The 22,263-nt window shown below is 33.8% G+C and overlaps 1 protein-coding gene across 2 annotated transcripts in view; it reads right to left on the reverse strand.

Moving 5' to 3' along the window:
- Positions 1–22,263, reverse strand: part of CCDC73 (coiled-coil domain containing 73) — a 142,638-nt gene that overhangs the window by 1,979 nt on the left and 118,396 nt on the right. For both annotated transcript variants that reach the window (XM_072759072.1, XM_026012774.2), the window contains exons 13-17: positions 19,401–19,511; positions 16,250–16,381; positions 7,307–7,487; positions 4,150–5,631; positions 1,977–2,110 (exon numbers count right to left, since the gene is read on the reverse strand). In XM_072759072.1, coding sequence (XP_072615173.1) covers positions 1,977–2,110; positions 4,150–5,631; positions 7,307–7,487; positions 16,250–16,381; positions 19,401–19,511 — 2,040 coding nt within the window. The remainder of the gene's footprint in view (positions 1–1,976; positions 2,111–4,149; positions 5,632–7,306; positions 7,488–16,249; positions 16,382–19,400; positions 19,512–22,263) is intronic.

Raw genomic sequence — 22,263 nt, forward strand, 5'->3', positions numbered from 1 at the left:
GATCTTTGTGAAGATCTTCAAGGACTGCCTTACATTAAAATCTAATTGGACTGGAAAAGGTGGTATATGTATAAACATTTTCAAAGTGAGATTATATAGTAATTTTTAAATGAGCTTAAATGTTTACATTTAACCTCAGTTCCCTAAGGGTTGCTCCTTTGGGATGGGTTTATTTGGCTCCTGAGAATTCTATAGTCAGCCCTTAAAATCTTAGCCGCTGATCCTTGTGGCGATGCTTTGTTCACAGTTGACTGCCTATGTTCTTAAGAAATAACAGAAAACACAAGATCAGCACCGGACTGCCCAGAGACCATAGGCAAGTCATTTAAGTTTTGTGGCCTCACTCTTTCCGGCACCATTTAGTTGCAAGATGCTATCGTAGAGTAACTGGTAATGGGTAAATATGTGCATAAGTGTGTATTTCTGATGATGTCTGGTGTGTAAGTGCCCAGGATACGTCCTTTAACTCACATTCATTTTGGCCCTGTAAGTCATCCATGAAATGTGGAGAATAGATCTAGAGAACTATATCAAATCTCAACTTAGGTTGCTAATTTTGAGGTAAACTGATGGTCTGTAGGATTTAATGGTCCTGTTTTGCTCTCACAATGCTTGATACGTTTTGGTGCATTTGATACCAAGTACAAATTCCCTAATTTTCCAGAATCCTTGATTTTTTTTTTTTTTTTTTTAATCTTGATGGAGAGAAAGACATTTACACATACCTGCTTTAGTTTCTTCCCCTTAACTACCTACTTGGGAGGGGCAGGAGCAGGGATTGGCTGGAAAAACAAGGATGTGTAGTGTCTTTTAAAGTTTACACTTAACAAAAATTGTCCTATTTGGCTTGAGGTTTTTGTGGCCTACAGCAATAACTCTAGTTCCAGACATGTTGTTAGATATCTTTGTTCCTTCCTTTCCTATCACTTCTTTTTAAAAATCACTTCCTTACCTCTATACCTCCTCTTTCTGCTTGAGTAAAAAGATCTAGTCTTTGGCCTAAAATTTCCCCCAGGCAGGTTACAAGTCCTGTTTATTTCAGCCTGGGGTAGTATTTTAAAATTTAAATGAACTTAATTTAAAAAGGAAAATAAAATACATTGTTAAAAGCTGTTACCTGCTAAAGGCTGTGTTCCTGCTATAATTTCTATTTTATAGGTGCTAACAAGAAAGTTCTTTAACGTGTACCTCAAAATTTTAAAAATATACAATGACTTAAAATCTGTCACTGTGCAGTTTTTCTTAAGTAATCTTTCCGAACCTTTATAGATTATACCTTTCAGCAGTTAACACCTATGATTTCCTGTTTTTAAGATTTTGAACAATACTGCCTTTTTAGTGCTAGTTTTACCGAGATAAAAATAATTTATAAATTTCACCAAAAGCCTGGTCAGCTGTAGTTAGTTGCATTTCATATGACAAGTGGACTTTTGGACTCCTATAATCTCTACAAATACTTTGCTTAGAATATATATACATCCATACTTGATGCTACATATAGTAAGGATATTTGATCCCTTCACATACTATGTCCTAATGGAAATAATTTAAAATAAATTTTTCTTTGCATTAGCTTCCCAAAATGATATAATTACTACTTAAGCACTATCAAGAACAATAGAGCTTTAATTGATTGTATTATTTTAAGGCATCTTTTATTAAGATAAAATTTTAAATGCTGAAAATGCCACTACTCCCAAATTTAGGTGACTAAAAAAATAGAAGTACATACATAATACACTACCTCACACTGTCCTTCCCAAAACAGGCTGGATTATATCTATTTGATTTATACACTGTGACTTTTTCCTGCTGTTTTCCATCAACCCTAATTGTGAAAAATGGTGCCATGTTGCCCTCTTGATATTATTTTGGAGATCAGTTAGGTCTTAAAGCATCCAGATGCATACAGTTCTACACATATCTGTAGAATTAGCTCACTAAGGTCTGCTCGGCAATATTTTTAATTGACTTACGTGTTCTGTGGGAAAAGAAGAATCGTAAAAAGTCTTTGCAGTTGCATTCCTCTCTTCACTGGGCTCTCCCTTGGGATCTGGATGGATACTCGAGTTATTCAAAGTGTCAGCAACTCTGTTAATGCTAGTAGTATCTGGTTGACAAAGAGGAAATGGCAACAACTGAATTTTATTCTCCAGGCACTCATTTTAGTGACTGAACTTGTTTTTCTCTGATCCTATCTATGCTTTTGTATTTAAAAAGTAACAATTTCTATTTTGTTTTTACTTTGAACATTTTATAGTTTTCATTGACTTTGCTCTTAATATAAGTTAGACATTTCATTTCAGGTAACAATTTTATTGCTACTCTCTAAAATCTGATTTCACACTAAAAATGAGTGAGATGGTATAATATCTTCTAAAATAAAATAACTCCCATAAAATATTACCGTCATTCCCCTGGTAATTGCACTACCATAGATGTAAACACATTAAGTGGGCATCTTAACAGTTCAGATAAATGGGAAAAAGTCTGAATCAACTAAAAGCCCGATCTATAGTATGTTTTTAAAAAAACTGGCCACAGAAGACCAACAAACAGATGACTAGTAGAGTTCACTGAAATTTAATAAATAGATAAAAATTATTTAGAGAAATACGTGAGCTTTGAAGGTTAAAAGATATTTGTATCTTTCATGAGTGGACATTTTTGAAGTTGAATTTCTACAGAATTTTAGATCTCCCCCCCTTTCATCCTTATATCATTGAGATTTAACTTACAAGGCCCTGTGGGAAAATGGTAAACGTGATACCAGCACCTTAACTAACAGCATCTGCCTAACTGCAGCATTCAAGAGATTCAAAATTAATGGAATCTGAAGTTAATATATTTTATTAGAAGAAAAGTTACAGTGTGCAAAATGAGATTTTATGATATTTTGATGTTTTCTATCTTTCCCTGCATTACTTTTCCATTTATGCTAGTACGTATGATATACGTATTTTGCTTTTAATTCCCAAGTTTTCAAAGTTCAATTGGTAAATTGCCATTTTTTTAAAGAAGCCAGTACCTCTGAAGCCTGTTCACAGCTTTGCTTGTAAACTTTGAGAATGCTAATAGCAAAGTAAACTTTTTTCATGAGAATCTTGAACTTGTTCATTGTTCAGTTTAACATGTGTGCAGCACTTAGATGTGATATGTGATTTATTTCTGTTTTTTAAATATTTTGGGGGGTGGCTCAGTGGTTGAGCGTCTGCCTTTGGTTGAGGGCGTGATCCTGGGTCTGGGGATCGAATCCCACGTCGGGCTTCCTGCATGGGGCCTGCTTCTCCCTCTGCCTGTGTCTGCCTCTCACTCTGTCTCTCTCATGAATAAATAAATAAAATCTTAAAAAAAAAAAATATTTGGGGGGAAAAACTTCAAATACACAAAAATAAGAGTATGAACTTGGGGACCATCTCCCAGCTTCATTTCATCCATTTACCTCTCATCTATTTTTTATCCTACAGTATTTTTATAAAGTAAAATTTGGACAGTGTTATTTCATATGGTAGTTAGAATACACTGTTCTCTGAATATTGAACATCTGCATGTTTTAACGTAGGTACCCAACTAGGGGGATTCTGTTGAAAGTGAGTGACAAATACCAATGATATGAAATGTATTAATGTTCCCTCAGCAATGCTTGTAAAACGAAGAAAGCTGGATTCTAGTGCTGGTGAACGGAAACCAGAAGTAGAAAAATTAAGTCTTAAGAAAGGAAAATTGGGGAAAGAAAGTGAGGGAAGTTTTTTCAGTATAGAATGAAAAGGAATAAATAGGCCCACTGGCAGAAGCCTTACAGAAAACTGCAAGACTAAGTAGTTGTTCCTAATTTAAAATTAATGACATGGACCTGTGGTCGCTTCTGCTTTTTTCAGTTCCTTGGTGAAATTTTTAAATTTCCAATATGCATTTTCTCCTTAGTACATGTTGATATTAGTTGCTCAGATTTAGGTGAAAAGAAATCCACTCAGGTTTAAATAAAACCTTTCCTAGTTTTACATAAATACATATATGGAGTATCTTAGGTCTAGGAGAAAAAAAACCCTAATGGTTTCATTTTAAATACAATCGGTTTGGAGACCCTTTAACAGGAATAAGGATTAGAAATTTAAATTTCAAAAGAAAACATAAATACTTTTTTCTTACCTGGTCCAATATCCTTGATACCATTATGATCATTTTCACAAAGTGTCACTGAAACCGTATTTTTGTTTTCTGATGGGCCTATTGGTCTCTCCTTCAGCAAGAAAGGAATGCTAGAAGTTGAAGTGCTCACTGTTTGACTTTCAATTTGATTTACTTTTGACCAAGGACTGGGGTCTAAGAAATTCACATATACTGGAATTTTCTCAGTTTTTTTATCTGAAGTTGAAAGATCAAAGGGTGACCTTGCACTTCTGTTTACTAAATCTCCAGATGGCTTTATGTGAAATGAACATGATTCTTCCAGCTGTCCTTCACTGTAAATTTTTCCTGAAACGATGTCATTTAATGACTCTGTTTTCTCTGTATTATTTAACAATGAATGCTGTCTTTCATTGACATTCACAAAAAGTAAGAGGTCATTTTTTGTGGCTTCAGTTATCTGATTCTCCTCAATCTGACTCTCTTTATTGGAAGACACTATTTCTGTGGAAGTTTTCGTAGGAACAGCAGTTTTCATGTCTTTGGCTTCTGAAGTATGTATATTCTCATTGTTAACCTGAAGATGGGAAATGGTCGCACTGTTTTCTAAATATCCCAAACAGTTCTTTAGTTGACTAGTGTGCATATCATTCAGATTTTTCCGTATAGTTCTTTCCCCGAGGCTTGAGTTGGGTTTCACCAACATAGGCATAATACTAACATTTTTGTCTGAATTCTTAAGTATTTTCAAATTCTCACTGAAAGCAGGTGAGATGAGGTGGTTTGCTGCTGTATCGGAGGGAATAGTTAATTCAGGTTTCTCTGAAGTATCATTACAGATTTCTTGAAAAACTGAAGTTTGCTTAAATGGCAATACGCCACATTTACTTTTTTTATTTAACGGTTGCATTTGGTTTATTTTACATTGTTTGTCGTCTGACATAACATTACTTGACTCCTGTAAACTGTATTTCTGACCCTGAACAGCATCCTTTTTTACATTTAGAGAGGAATCCAGATCTACTTTGATTTGGTCACTATTTGTAATATCCTTCTCTGTGGCATTTTCTTGAATCCCTGGAAGCAATGTGAATCGTTTGAATGATTGATCTTCAGAAACATCTCTCTTTTGATTTGTATGGTGAGCCATCTCACTTAAGATACTGTTAGATGATGTTCTGTTATTTTCAACCTCCAGCTGAACATCTGCATGAAGAGCGAAGCCTTCAGTTCTTTCTAGGTCTGTCTGTTCTGATTCTATCGCCACTAAAAAAGAACTGTTTGGTGATTTAAATTCTGTACATCCGTGGTCTTTTTCTGAACCCACTTTGTCTTTTATTTCTGAAGTAACTGCTTTTCTAAAGTCATTCAAGGTCTGTCCTTGACTAATTAGTTCTTTTTCTGTGCAGAGGGTTTTGCTTTGGGAGATTTCACTCTGATTTTCATCCTGAGGTATCACAGGATCAAATTCATTCTTGGAGCTTTTTTCAAAAAGCTGTAAGTCTGTCATGATGAGAACATAGTAAATTCTTATACGCTAAAACCTGCTTTTATAAGACCTAATGTATTACGTACTTTGGAAAAAGATATTTAGCCTTAAATATTTCATTGGCCATTCCACAAACCTTATGATACCAATTTTACCTAAATATCGAGTTCACTTGGTGTGTGTGTGAGTGTGTGTATGTATATATATTATATAGCATACTGCCCATGTTAAATTTTTATTTCAAAAGAGCAAAAGTATTTTTGATTTAAAAAGCGGGTCTGTTACACTGCCTTTTGAGCACACAGTACAATTCCATGTAAACACCCAGCTGTACAGATAAAAATGAATTTATCCTAACAAGTTAAGACTCTAATTTCTAGTACTACTGTCACAAATTTAACCATGGAAATCTGAAGCTCTAATTGACTGTTAGATGACTGACTGAATCAGGCAGCATTCTATTGAGCAAATAGAAAAGAGCCCTATTGAGCTACAGAAAAGGAAAGGTTTTTAAAGGTAGGGAATGAGTGGGAAAAGGGAATTATTAGCAAAGAATTCACAGTTTTGGGCAAGGTCACCCTCCTACAGGGGAAGGAAGAGGTCTATCAATGGATTTATTATTGCTGACCAGGAAATTCCAGGTTGACTGGTTAAAGGTTACATTCCTGGGGGTTGAAGCTACAGTTTGGTTAGGTATTAAGCTTTGGTTTGCTGGCATGGGGTTCTCAACCAGAGTGACTCCATTTTGGGTCTGTGGTTTTCTTCTTACCACTACCTAGGATCCAGAATTGCTATTTTTTCAAGACTGACAATCCTCAATTTTTTATTCATTGCCTTGTAAGTATTTTAAAATGTGGGGATGGATACCTTTGTGCAAAAGTATAGAATACTTAAGGACCTATATTTTATTCATCTGGGTTTTAACCATAGATTTCAAGTTTTTCCAATAATGTTAAAATAACCCAGAATACAAAATTCAGGACTTGAAGGGCTTTAGTCTTCATTCTCTCTACAACATCTCCACCAAGTGGTTGTTCAGCCTAGGTTTGAATACCTTCATACAGTAAATTTATGGTCTTGAAGCAACTCTTTTTCAAGATGGACAAATTAGTAAATTATTTCAGTGGTTACAAAAAGGCCATTTGAACTAAGGAAAGTGCTCTAGGTCTGATCATCAGATCAGAAGGTTATTGGTAGCCCAGAGAACACACTCTACAAAGCAGTGAATGCAGAAAACTGCAGAAAGCCAAGGAGTAAATAATAAGGGAAGACAAATACAGTTTTCCCCCAAAATAGCTCAGAAGAAGCCTGTCTTAAGACATATACAAATGAAAAAGTGTTTCTTCAAATACAATACAGGATCCCCCAAGCAAAGACTATATAATTGATATTCCCTTAAATTTCATGAATGGCCTACCACAGCACTTTGACAGATCCTTTATTTGTGGAAGAAAAGAGGCAGGGGAACCCTCCATATATAAAATTAGAAAATCTCAATATGGGACACCTGGGTGGCTCAGTGGGTGGGCACCTGCCTTTGGCTCAGGTCATGATCCTGGGATCCGGGATTGAATTCCGCATCGGGCTCCCTGTGAGGAGCCTGCTTCTCCCTCTGCCTGTGTCTTTGCCTCTCTCAGTGTATGTCTCTCATGAATAAATAAATTTTAAAAACCTCAGTATGCTGGTTACCTTCTATAATGAATTCTATAAAGGAGCCTTCTTTCTTCTCCTTTTCTCTGTAGTTAGTATCGAAACAAAAACTCACAGTATCTTTCTTTATTTCTTGCCCAGAATTATATTTCTGTATGATGGTGTTTTCTGATTTTTCCATTGACATTTCACTGTTTTTAGTATTTACTTCTGGAAGATTCTAATGTAAAATGGGAAAAAAATACTTTTAATGTAAAAACATTGTTAAATAGAAGACATCTGAACAAATTTTGCTGATAAAATAATGTTTCAAGTCAACCATTCAGCAATTTTTGAGATCCAAATGACTTTCTTACTAAATTTAATATACTACTCTTTGTAACAAGATCACTTTAACCGCATTTGTATAGTTTATCATATTTAAAGTTGAGATCTTTTTGATGTTTCTATCTTTAGTGAATCAATTCAACATCCTTTTACTCCCCCTATATATTCAGCACAAACACTGCATTAGGCTTTGGGATACAATGAAGAACAATAAGCAGTCCCTGGCCTCAGAAAACTTAACAATCCAGTGAGGAAGATAGGAAAAAAAAAATGCAGATGAGGATTAGGGGGCACTCAAGGGAAAACATGGCATACTCAGGTGCTAAAAGCAAGCAAGATTATAGTCTTCATGGAACTACTCCATTTATTTCAGCTAGAGCTTAGATGCTGAGAGAATGTAGCTGGGGGAAAGCTACACCCAGGTCTTCAAGGGCCAAATATGCTGAAGAGTTCCAAGAAGATCATGTAAAGTCACAAGGGTTTTAGACAAGGCAATAAATATGATCTGACTGGAAAAACCATTCTGGCTACAGCATCGAGAATAGACTGTTTTTCTAAACTTCACTGATTAAAACCTGCAATGAGGAACATTCTACAACATAGCACACTGAATATCTATCTACTCAATGAGATGCCATTCTGCTTTCTATGCTTTTATTTCATTTTTTAAAGACTGCTGGTCACAAATTAGTAAACTGATTTCTATGAACTAACAAGCTGCACCTAAAAATCTGAAAAATCCTGAATCAAAGGGCTACAACATGAAGCAGATACATCAGAAGTGCCACAGTGTCATAGTCCAGGTGATATCAGTAAAGATGAAGAACTGAATAGTTACAGGATTTATAAGCTAATCAGTAGGGTTTGATGAACGATAGAATATGAAGAGTCAAGATTGATTCAGAGTTCAGATTAGGTACGTAGAAGACTGGTGGATGTTATTTACTCAACTAGGAATAGTAGCAGGTGTGATGAAAGTAAGGGTTGTTTGAACTTGTTGAGTGTGAAGAGTTAGATATTAAGGTGGAGAGGTTTAATGGACATTTAGATATATGAATCTGGAGCTTATGAGAAAATTTCTCTGGAAATGTAGATTTGAAAATCATTGGTAGATGGCAACTGAAGACGTACATGTTGATGAGACTAACTTATGAGAGCATATTTTGAGGGAAAAAAGAGGTGAAGTATAAAATGCTAGTGAAATCCACAAAAGAGGCGGAGGAAGAGAAACTTGGAAGAACCTACAAAGGAGATTGACAAAAACAGAATGGTAGTTACCAGAAGCTTTGTAATCTTGGATAAATACGAGTTCAGGGCAGCCTGGGTGGCTCAGGGGTTTTGCACCTGCCTTCCGCCCAGGGCCTGATCCTGGAGACCCAGGATTGAGTCCCACATCGGGCTCCCTGCATGGAGCCTGCTTCTCCCTCTGCCTGCGTCTCTGCCTCTCTCTCTCTCTCTCTCTCTCTCTCTCTCATGAATAAATAAATAAAATCTTTAAAAAAAAATACAAGTTCAAATCCTGGTTTCAGTATTTATTAAGTGTGAAATCTTAGAAGAATAACATATTGCTGTGTAACAAATTACTCCAAACTCAGTGGTTTAAAACAGCATTTACTATGCCATAGTTTCAATGAATCAGGAATTAAGGAATGGCTTGGCTTGATTCGGACTCAGGGTCTCATGAGGTTCTAGGCAAGTTGTCATCATTGGAAGCCTTAACTGGAGCTGGAGAGTCTGCTTCTAAAAAGGCTCACTCAGTGGCTGGCAGCTGGTGCTGGCTGTTGGGTGGAGTGCCTAAGTTCTCTTCTATGTGACCTTTCTTCCCCCTAGGGCCTCTCTTTACAATGTGGCATCTCTAGCAAGATGGACCCTACATGGGCTCAGAAAGAGAGGCACAGAAAGAACGAGTGTGTACACCCAAGACAGACACACCATAGTCTTGTTAAAACCTAATCTGAGAAATGATATCACATTACTTCTCCTATGTTCTATTAATTAGGAACAAGCCACTAAATTCAACTCAGACTCGGGGGGGGGGGGGGTACAAAAGAATATGAATAAATGGAGGTAGGAATCACTTGAGGCTTAGAGGCTGCCTACAATACTTAAAACACTGTGAGCCTATTTTCTCATCCACAGCATGAAAACCTGAAAATTAAATTCAATTATGTATATAAAGCATATAACTCATGGTTGCTTTATTAATGGTAAGGATAACTATTATTTCCACTTTGACAAGTAGCTTGAGAGGTGGGGAAGAAAACAGATGAGTGAAACATGACAGGAGGAAAGAAGAAAGGGTATTCAAGAAGGAGATAGCATCAATGTATCAAAGGGACTGAAAAATGTCCCCTGGACATTGTGTCCATTGGATGGGGTGGGAGGGGTAAAGCCACACTGTCCTATGAGGATGAATGAGAAGGAGGGAAGTAAAGAGTGTGAGTTTAGACCACTCTTTGCACGTTTAAAGAGTATGTGTTCAAACCTGATTCTACAGGAGGAGAACAGATTTGTATTTAGAGATGGACACAAGATCAAAAAGGCTTTTTGTGGATTTTGTAAAATGGGAGAAACCTGAGTGTGTTTAATTGTAAATGGGAAAATATATTTATATATTTATATATATATAAACTAGTAAAATATAAACTAGTAAACTCACAAGAAAAACAAAATTGACAAACATGAAAATAGGTTTAATATAATACAAATGCAAATTAAAACTAAGTATGAAGAGAGTTTGGGTATACAGGTGATTTTAAATGTGGTTGGTGGGACGGACTATAAATATACTATAATTCTGGAAGGCAATCTGGCAATATGTGTCAGAATTATAAGTGAACAAGCACTTTGACCCAGCAATACCAATTCTGGAAATTTATCCTAAGGAAATAATCACAAAAGTACACAAAGATATTTGCATAGGGATGTACTACAATAGAGGAGTGGATAAATTAATTATGGCACACCTCATTCATACAATCAGAACTGGGATATATGTAAATTTCTTCTGACTTAGACATCCACTATTTAAGTAAAAAGGGCAGTTCTTCAAAAGGCTTAATATAGAATTGCCATATGACTCAGCAAATCCACTCCTAGGTATATACTGCCCCCAAATTGAAAACAGATTCAAATAGATGGTTGTATGCCATTGTTCATAGCAGCACTATTCACATAGCCAAAAGGTGAAAACCCAAGTGCTTTTAAAAGATGAATGGATGAACAAAATATGGTATATCCATACAATGTGAATATTCTGCTGTAAAAGGGAATAAAGTTCTAATATGTGTTGTAATATGGGTGAACTCTGAAAACCTCATGCTAAGTGAAATAAGCTGGACAAAAAGGACAAATATTACATAGTTCCACTTACATAAAATATACAGAATAGACAAATTCATAAAGTCAGGAAGTAAATTAGGTTACCAGGAGCTGGGGAGGGAGGGTGGGTGGTGGTGAGTCACTGGTTAATGGTTACACAGTTTCAGTTTGAGATGATGACAGTCTTGGAAATAGTGGTGAAGACTGCACAACACTGTAGTTATAATTAATTGTAATTAATGCAAACGAATTGTAATTTTAAATGTCAAAAGAAATAGATGATGGATTTAGCAAAAAAAAAAGTAAAACTTAAAAAAAATGTAAAACTTATAAATGTTCAAGAGTTCAAGAATAACATGAATATAATAAAAATATACCCCCCAAAAAGAATCAAATGGAAATTCTAGAGATAATATATAAGTATCTGAAATAAAAACTCACTGTATAGGCTTAAAAGCAGATTAAACATTAGAACAAAAGATAACTGGGCTTCAGAACACAGAATAATAGAAAATCCCAATGGGAAAAGAGAGAAAAAAAGAATAAAATATGCAGCACCTGATAACCTGTGGGACACTAGCAAGCAGTTTAGCATATGTAGTTGAAGTCCCATAAAAAGAGAGGAAGAGGACAGAAAAAAAAATCTTTGAAGAAGTAATGACCACACAACACACAACACACACACAGATACATACAAATATTAAAGAAGTTCTTCAAGCTGAAGGAATAGGATACCAGGTAGAAACCTGGATCTACACAGAGTGCCAGAAATGGTAAAGATGAGTGAATGTAAAAGACATTTTCTCTAATCTTCTTAACCATATAATTAAAAATTTAAAATAAAATAAATAACAATATATGGTAGAGTTGATGACATATATAAAAGTGTATTATAAAAGTAACACAGACCAGGAAGGAGAAAATGAGAATAAAGTATTGTAAGCTTCTTAACTAATCAGAAAATTTTGCATATCATTATTTGAAAGCAGACCATAATCAATTAAACTCTAGAAAAGTACTAGGCAAACTATGACCAGTGGGCCAAATCTGGCCTACTGTTTTGGGAAATATAGTTTTATTGGTACACAACCATGCCCATTTATGAATGAACTTAATGCCACTGAACTGCACACATAAAAATAGTTAAAGTAGTCAATTTTCTGTATATTTTCCAATAAAAAATACAAGAAACGGTTCTCAGAAAATGAAATACTTCTTGTTATTATTCAACATAAAAAAGGAATTATGAATATTTCCATTAGAAAAAGTAACAGGATGAAAAGGATATATAATATAAACACTAATCATAAAAGATGGAGTAGATGTATTTATACAAAATAGATTTCAAGACAAGAAATATTACTAGGAAAAAGATGGATATTTCATAAAGATAAAAGGATCAATTAATCAGGAAGTCATAACAATCATAAATGTATATACACCTAATAACAGCTTAAAAACACATGAAGCCAAACAGAACTGAAAAAGGAAAAGTTCACACTTCGAACTAAAGATTTCAATAGTCTTTTCCCACTAACTGATTGAACAAGTACACAAAAAAAATCAGTTTAAGGATGGAAAAGACTTGAACAACATTATTAACCAGCCTGACCTGACATTTATAAAACATTCAACCAACCAATAACAGAATATACATTCTTTTCAAGGGCACATGAAATATTCACCAAGATAGAGAATATGCTTGGCTAAAAAACAGGTCTTTTTACCCTTAAAATTATATATTTATATTAAAAGGCTAAAAGTCTTATAGAAGAGGCACCCTGGGTGGCTCAGTGGTTGAGCAGCTGCCTTTGGCTCATTCCGGTGTCCTGGGATCAAGTTCCACATCAGGTTCCCCATGGGGAGCCTGTTTTTCCCTCTGCCTCTCTGTGACTCTCATGAATTAATAAATAAAATCTTAAAAAAAAAAAAAAAAAGTCTTGCAGAAAATATTCTCTGACCACAACGAAATTGTATTTGAAATCACTAACAGAAAGATATTTGGAAAATTCTCAAATACTTGGAAATTAAACAACAATTACAGGTCATACTTATACCATGATTTAGCCACATACCCAACTGATCAAGGAAGACCTCACAAAAGGAATTTTAAAATATGAATAAGAATGAAAACACTACATATCAGAATTTGTGGGATGAAGCTATAACAATTCTTAGAGGAAACTTTATAGCTTTACATGCTTATACTAGAAAAGAAGAAAGGCCAATAATCAATGATCTAAGTTTCCATGTTAAACAGTTAGAAAAAGGAAAAGCAGGTCAAATCCAAAATGTAATGAGGGAAATAATAAAGTTAACATCCAAAGCAATGAAATAGTAAATAAACAAACATGAGAAGGAAAACAATGAAGTAAAAACCCGGTAAGTTTTTTTGAAACTCTGAAAAGTTTCAGTAAAACCTCTGAAAGACCAGTAAAATTGAAAATCTAGTTAAATTGATGAGAAAGAGAGAGAGGGGGGGAGGACAAGGAGGAGTTAGAGGAAGGGGAAAGGCAAGACAACACAAATGACAGAGGGGACATCAATAAAGATTCTACCCAAAGATTCAGATGCAATGAAACGTCGGGACACCTGCACCCCGATGTTTCTAGCAGCAATGGCCACAATAGCCAAACTGTGGAAGGAGCCTCGGTGTCCATCGAAAGATGAATGGATAAAGAAGATGTGGTTTATGTATACAATGGAATATTACTCAGCAATTAGAAACGACAAATACCCACCATTTGCTTCAACGTGGATGGAACTGGAGGGTATTATGCTGAGTGAAATAAGTCAATCGGAGAAGGACAAACAGTGTATGTTCTCATTCATTTGGGGAATATAAATAATAGTGAAAGGGAATATAAAGGAAGGGAAAAGAAATGTTGGGAAATATCAGGAAGGGAGACAGAACATAAAGACTCCTAACTCTGGGAAATGAACTAGGGGTGGTGGAAGGGGAGGAGGGCGGGTGTTGGAGGGGAATGGGTGACGGGCACTGAGGCGGACACTTGACGGGATGAGCACTGGGTGTTTTTCTGTATGTTGGTAAATTGAACACCAATAAAAATTAATTTAAAAAAAATAAAAATAAAAAAATAAAGATTCTAGAGAGAAATGGAATAATAAAGGAATATCATGAGAAACTCATTGCCAATAAATTCAATTCAGATGAAAAGGATTAGTTCCTTGAGAAAGAAAAATTACCAAAAATGACTACTGTAAGTCTCCAAAATCACCCCCAGGTTCCCTGATTTGCTAAGAAGACTCAGAGGACTTGGTATACAGTTGTACTAATGACTAAGACTTAATTACACCAAAACAATATAAAACAAAAAACATCACAGGGGAAAGGCATTCAGGATAGAAATCTGGAGCAAACCAGGTACAAACTTTCAAGAATCCTATCCCAGGATTCTTGCTGAATTCCTGCAGCAGTGAATTGTGACAACAAATACAAATTTTAATCCACCAGATAAGCTCATTAGAGACTCAGTGCCCAAAGTTTTTTTGGGTGCTGCTCATGCAGGCACCATCTGCCTAACATGTGCCAGAACTCCAGATTCCCAGTAAGAAAACAGATGTTCAGAATAAACCACATTGGTTCACTGTGCCTACACTGTTAGTCAAACACTCTTGTCAGTTAGGAAATGGGAACCTTCTCCAAACCAAAATTTCCAGGTATCATTTAAGGGCCAACTTTACAAGCAGGCCTTTTTAAGGATAGCATTCACAAGCCTCTCTGTTAACTGTTTTCTTCTGCACATCACCACAAGAATAGAGAGTCTGAACTGACCTATAAATAATTAAAAACTGAATTTGTTATTAAAAATATTCCCACAAAGAAAAAGCCCAGATAGCTTCATTGGCAAATTCCGTCTAGTATTTAGTAAAGAAATAATACCAATCCTATACATTATTCTTTCAGGAGGAGGGAACACATTCTAACTCATCTTAAGAAGTCAGTATTACTCTGATATGAAAGCCAAACTGAAAGAATACAAAGAAAAACCAAACAAAACCTACAGATCAGTATTCCTAATCAATGCGAATCCTTAACATAGTATTAGCAAATTACGTAATTGATTTGTAAATCAATTAATTGGTTAATATTAACATATTAATAAGGAAAATATTATCTCAATAAATACAGAAAAAGCATTTCACAAAATTTAATACCCACTCATGATAAAAACTCAGAATACTAGGAACAGAAGGAAACTTCCTCAATCTGATAGAAAACATACAAAAACCTATTACTAACATTATATGAAATGGTAAAAGACTAAAACTTCTCCATCTGAGATTGGAGGAACAAGGTAAGCCAGTCTACTGTCACAACTTTTATTTGACATTGTAGTAGAGGATCCTAGCTACTGTAATAAGTGAAGAAAAAAAACAAGATTCATACAAAGCAGAAAGAAAGAAAACTTCCTTTAACTTCATAGATGACGATACTGTACACAGAAAACCCAGAAGTTAGAAAAAAACTACCATTACAATAAATTGTAAAAGGTAATAGGATATAAGGTCAATTTATAAAAATAAAATTTTACTTCTATATACTAGCTAGAAACAATTAGAAAGTTTTTATTTTTAAAATACTCTTTATGATAGAATCCTAAAACATGGAATATTCAGGGATAAATTTCACAAAACATTTTAAAGAATGTTACACAATGAAAACTACAAACCATGTCTAAGAAAGATACTAAAGAATATCTAAATAAATGTAAAGATATATATACCGTGTTCATGAATCAGAGGAGTCAATACTGTTAAGATGTCAGTTCTTTTCAAATCAATCTACAGATACAACACAATCCAAAACCCCACAGACTTGTTTTTTATAAATTGACAAACTGATTAGAAAAATTATATGGAAATGCAAAGGACTTAAAATAGCCAAAACAATTTTGAAAAAGAAAAAAAAATTCAAGGACTTAACAATATCATATTTTAAGACTTCTTACAAGGCTTCAATAATAAACACAATGTTGTATGTTGACTTAATGATAAACATATAATCAATAGAACATAATAAAGAAGTCAGAAATACATCCACACATATATTAGATCAGCTAATTTTCAAAGAACATGCCAAGGTACAATGAGAGAAAAAGTCTTTTCAAAAAATGTGTGTGCTGGAACAACTGGAAATCCAATGCCAAAAAATGACCCTCAATCCTTGTACACAAAAATTAACTGAAAATATATCAGATTACATGCTTATGCTCATTTTTTAGAAGTTGGGATACTGAAAATATAAAGCAGAGACAAAATCAGTGATGGTCCTAATTTAAATTTTGTACCCCCAAAACACTTGAATTTTACCTGAAACTTCTTGTCTTCCTCAAACTTCTTCTGATCACATAATTCATTGTAATGTTCTTGTAACTTATGAGTTTCTTTAAGTGATGATAACTCATTTTTAATCTCATTAATTTCTCCATTAAGTTCTTCAACCTAATATAAAATTTAACCAAAATGAAAAAAAATAAAAAATAAAAAATAAAATTTAACCAAAATGAATAGTTATGTAAATGTGTTTTGTATGAGGGTGCCAGGGTGGTCCAGTCAGTTAAGCATCTGACTCGGTTTCAGCTCACATCATGATCTCAGCGTTGTGGGATTAAGTCCTGTATAAGGCTCCACACACACTCAGCAGGGAATCTGCCTGAGATTCTCTTCCTTTCCCTCTGTCCCTCCCCCTATTTGCATGCTCTGTCTCTAAATAAATCTTTTTAAAAATGTGTTTCATATGAAAATATTTTATTAACATAAGCTTTTGGAAATGGTAAAAAATAAAAATGATCCCAAAGTAATTACTAATACTGAGAGCTACTATTTATTGAACAGTGCTGAGTACTTAATATAATTTCATACTCCTAAAAGTCCCCAATTTATAGGTGAGAAATGTGACTCACAGATGTTCAAGTAATTTGCCAAGATTAGGTGGACATAGGCAGGATCCAAACCCAAAGCTAAATCTAGGCGTTGTAGTCTTAACTACCACATTAAACAACCTCTTGTTAAAAATGAAAAATTGTTATTTTCAATCATAACAATTCTCTCAAAGCTATATCCTCATTACTTTCTTGAAGTTTTATTTTCTTGTTGCAAATAAGACATACAGGCTTTCTGTTACTTATGCAACAAAGTTCAATTTATTTTCCAATGTCACATTCCATACTCTATGCTTTATTCAAATCAGACCGCTTATCACCCTTGAAAGTGCAGTTTTTGTGCCTCCATGATTCTTCTCATTCTTTACTAAATGGAATGCTAACCAGATGGAAAGAGAAGTGCAGGAAAAGGGCACATGTTGTGTGGTGAAACCTTATTTATCTTTCAAGGCCAAACTAGTGTCACCTTTTCTCTAAAACTTTCTCTAACCTGGCTAAATGATATGATTTTGTACTTTCATAGTAATTTTTTAATACTGCTAAAACCTCTCCATGGTATTGTGGTCAATTTCATAATTACCTGTTCATTTGAGTGTGAGATCTTATCGATCTTTGTATTTTAAGCATCTCTGAAAATCCAGTACCTAGAATAGTGCCTAACACATAGATGCTCAACAAATAGTGTGAACTGAATTCCTTTTGTGACCTATCCTTCCCCTAAATAATTTCTGAACATCCTTGTTTATTGTCTTTTTGTCTATATATACACCCATTAGCTATTTAACTAGCCAAATGAAAATACACAGAACACTGTTCTTTATAATATTTCAATGAATTTTAACTACACTGTCTAAAAATAATTACAAAGTTTTATTTGTACAGTATCTCTTTCACTGTTTTTTGGTTTTATTTTTTTGGAAAATAGCAGTTTTTAAGATTTCCATCTTATTTTTGCCAATATCTTTAAAATTTTTAAAAACCCATCTTGATCCAATCTCAATAGCAATACTCTTGTTCCTCACTCAAGAATGGTGAAAAAGCTGCATAGAGACAGAAATACAACTAAAAAGTAGATCTGACCTCCCATTCAAGAAAACTTTTACATGGTTCTACGCAGCAGCTTTCTCTTATTTAACTATGTTCTATTTAGTACTAAAGCATATGGAAATGAAATGATTGTAGTAGCTAAACAATCCTAAGACAAGACCAATTTCATACAAATTTATAGACTGAGGCCTCCCCAGTAAAATTGAATGCTTATTTTTTTTAATTCAACTGATTTCTCCTTGTGAGAGGGGCATCGTTATGGTCTCAAGGAAAATGAATGTTTAATTTTCTGAGCACAATTAATCTTTTTTTGGCACGGATAATTTATTTAGGTAGATTATCTTTACTCTTTACACTTTTCCCTAATCTGACAATACCATTTCCATGGCTTTTAAACATTAGCAATGGGAAGGAAGAGTTAGGATGCAATGTGAATTTTCTGAAGCTAAAATAAATATTACTACGCATGCTGCTTAATGGTAAACTATGAGAGTAAGCATTTTTAGTATTGATACAACTAACTACAAAATACTTCTTGAAATTTGGATAAATCTTATTAAATTTATCAGTGAAGACTTGATATCTCCAAAAGATAAATTAAAGGAACATATTAGCTACAAATGAAGTGAAAACTCAAAAATTACTTATATAACAATTTATATCAAACTCATCTACAAGAAAAGGTTTATCAAACTGCTATTTGGATACATATTAGTATAAAATATATTGCATTAATATTAGAAAAATATAGTATACCTAGTATAATAGTGCAAAATATAATCTTTCTTTCCCAAAATATAGTTTTCATAAACTCATAGTGACTTTCTATTGTGTTAATTCTTTTAAAAACTGAAAGGAAATGAAAATACATATTAAAATAGAATAATCAATTTTGGAGTCCATCAATCTTTAAGGCAAACTTTTATATTTAACAACTTTAATTTATGCCATTTCATACTTTTATTATCTACTTTACTAAAATGAAAATTTAGTGTAAAATAAATGGATGTGGTTTAAGGAAATAGCTATGTTTATAACATATCAACTGTCTATGATAAAATGTTAACACTACAGAACTCAACTACTGTACACATGTCCTAAACATGACTTTAATACATTTCAACAAAACTGCTGAGGAAAGCTAAATAGGTCAACTAATACCACTACCTATATAATTATTCAATCATTTACTAAAATACTATGTAATTGTTTTATGAAAAGGTAAATTAATTCTTCTTTGTCACATATGGGAAGTCATTCAAATTATATATATACATATATATAGTTCAACAGTTATATAAATATCCACACATGTATATGTGTGATTTTTCATGCATGAAAGCATTACAGGCAATTTTATTAAATTTAGCTTTTCAACAGCATTCACTTCTTGGAAATACAAGTGCAAGAAGAATATGTGTCTGATTTTATTCTTATATTATTTTTGCAGTATTTTCTTAGCATTTAATAGTTATTTTAAATGTCTACAACTTCTTAAAATATTTTACTATTTTATTACTTAATAAACCTACATGTTTTTTCCAAGTTCCCAGTGCTTTCTCATGCTCATTTTGAAGATTAAGGAACTTTTCTTCATTTTCTTTTATCTTCTCCCTTTGCAGCTCATTATCTCTTTCAAGGGTCTGCAATAAAATTAATTATCCAAAAAATAATCAATACCACATTAATGAATTTTGATGTGTTTTATGTTGCTTGGACCTTTGCTTCTAACATGCTGAAAGTGCCATACAGATCAGTGATAATGTGCTATCTCAACAATAATTTTCATAAATTAACAGAAAGGTGCTTATAGTTTAGTTAACAGGAAATAGGGGGAGGTTATGAAAAAGAAATGGCTATAAAAGGGTATAAAAACATTGCCATTATTCAGTTTCACTGCATAAGTTTTAATGTACTGAAAAAGTAATATAAAGTACAGCACTGAAAAATATGAAATGTAGCATAATCCAGCCTAACTCTACTACAAAATTTTAACTACCACAGAACATTTTTCCATATCTGTTTATTTTAGAAATTAACTGGCTTAGAAAACCCTTAAATACAATTTTAATTTTTAATTTCAAATTAACACTTTTTTAGTAGAGCTTCAGTATTTACCATATTAACTTATTACTTCATAAATTAACATAATATAATCACCACTACACCACCCTCTCCCCCCCAAAAAACCTTTAAAGAGTAAAAATACTACTGTTTTCTAAGGCAAGGGTTTTAAAGCTATTAAATTATTATCACCAATATTTATTAGGTTTCTCAATGTCTGCTGATAGTCCAAGTTAATTTCCGTAAAAAGAGAAATAGTTAAGAACTCTACCCACATGCCTAATACATCGGGAATTTTTAAGTCCATTTGTTTATCATCAGTAAAGCTATTTACATTCAGGGTTAACGTTTCAAGTCACACAAAGGATAGAGAAAGAAAGATAAAGTGTCCCTCTAACAGCTCTCCAGGTCTCCTCCACCAGAGGTAACCACTCTAGCAGTTTCTTGCATAGTCTTCGAGAAATTGTCTCTAAGCATACAAGTTTATAAAATACATCTTTTTAAATACACAGGAGACCATACCATACATATCGTGTTCTTCCACAATCTGTTTTTCTAAAAAAAGTTAATATTTCTTGCTTACTTTCCATGCCATCAAGTACAGATCTAATTTTAAAGGCTTCACAGTATTCTATTTAAAGACTTCTCAATTATATCTAGAATATCAATACACAATGACACAATTATGCAAAATTATGGAAATGTGTAATAAAAAGCATTTGTTTTAACATTAAAATTCTCCTCTAGCACACAATGAATATTATTGCACTTTGATAGCCTTCAATGAATACCTATTTTGACTGACTCTACTTCAAGATAATGTAAATATTTTTATAGAAGTCATAAGTTCTTAATTCATAGGTAAACAATAGAGTAGTTTCCGAATATTTACAATGTATATATTTAATAGATGCTTATTACTATTTTAACATTCTACCAAATACCGTATGTATTTATACTGATAACACCATATTTTGGAAGATAAACAAATCAAAATTTAGGAGATGAGAGAGAATGCACTACAGTATCTATCCTAGTAATAATAAATGACCAAGAGCATTACATTCTTAAAACTGTAGTAGATATGACAACCATTTCCTGTCCTGACCCATACTCTCATCTAAAAGAAACTGCCTATATCAGATATTCTTTGTTTCCACTTTCTGGAGACCTTCCATCCTTCCATTACAATTTGGACCCCTTGCTCTTTCAATCTGCTACACAGATCGGGTGATCTCTGAGGACTGCCTTCTCTTTCTGGGATTGGTCTCTTGTTTCCTAGATTCTACTGTTTCCTCTTTCCTGGTTTATTCCCTTGTCTTGGTAGAACAAACCTTCCATTACTTCTTGATGAAGGAGGCACAGACGGTACTTTTGAGGCCCTGCATATCTAAAAATATTTTTTTCTACCAATACATATTGATTTGTTTGGCTGAATGCAGTACAATTCTGCTTTAGAAATCAATTTCTCAGGGGTGCTTGAGTGGCTTGGTCAGTTGAACTTGCAAATCTTGATTTTGGCTCAGGGCAGGACCTCAGGCTTGTGAGACTGAACCCTGTGTAGGGCTCTATACTCTGCACAGAGCATCCTTGTCCCTCTCCCTTCCCCTCTGCTCCTCCTCCCCCTTCTCTCTCTCTCTCAAATAAACAAAATATTTTTTAAAAATCAGTTTCTTTCCAACCAATGATGGCATGGTTCCATTATCTTCCATCTTCCAGCACTGCCAATGAGAAGTCTGAAGTCATTATGTTGCCATTTTTATTCTAATCATTTGTATGTGAACTAATTCTTTTTTCCACAGAGAGTTTTGGAATCTTCCCTTTTTGTATGAAACTCCATAATAATATGCACTGGTATTGAGCAAAACAAACTCTAATTCTTCAGTTCTAGGTTACCTTCTAGTATTATTTCTTTGGTCATCTCTCCATTTTCTCTGTTCTTTCTGAAACTCACTAAACTTCTTGGATTGAACTCCTAGTGTTCTTTCCCCTCTGTTATCCATCTTCTTGTCTTTTGATTCAACCTTCTAGAAGACTATCTCAATATTACCCTCCAAACCTTTTACTGTATATTTTATGTCTAAAATATTTAAAGGTTCTCTTTTATTCTGAGTGTTTCTTTCTCTAAAGACTCCTAATTCCTGTTTTTGTGGATTAATAAATGTTTCTCTTAACTGAGTATATTTTCTTAGTTTCCCTGTGTTTTTTTTTTTCATTACCCTGTTTTGTCTAATTTGCAGGTAGAGACATTCTTCAGGTGCCCACTGATCCTTAACTGTGTGTTCATATTAAGAATGAAGTATTAAAAAGCTGGTTACAAGTTATGTCAAA

Source organism: Vulpes vulpes, chromosome 5, assembly GCF_048418805.1.
Source record: "Vulpes vulpes isolate BD-2025 chromosome 5, VulVul3, whole genome shotgun sequence".
In the NCBI taxonomy this organism is placed as follows: Eukaryota; Metazoa; Chordata; class Mammalia; order Carnivora; family Canidae; genus Vulpes; species Vulpes vulpes.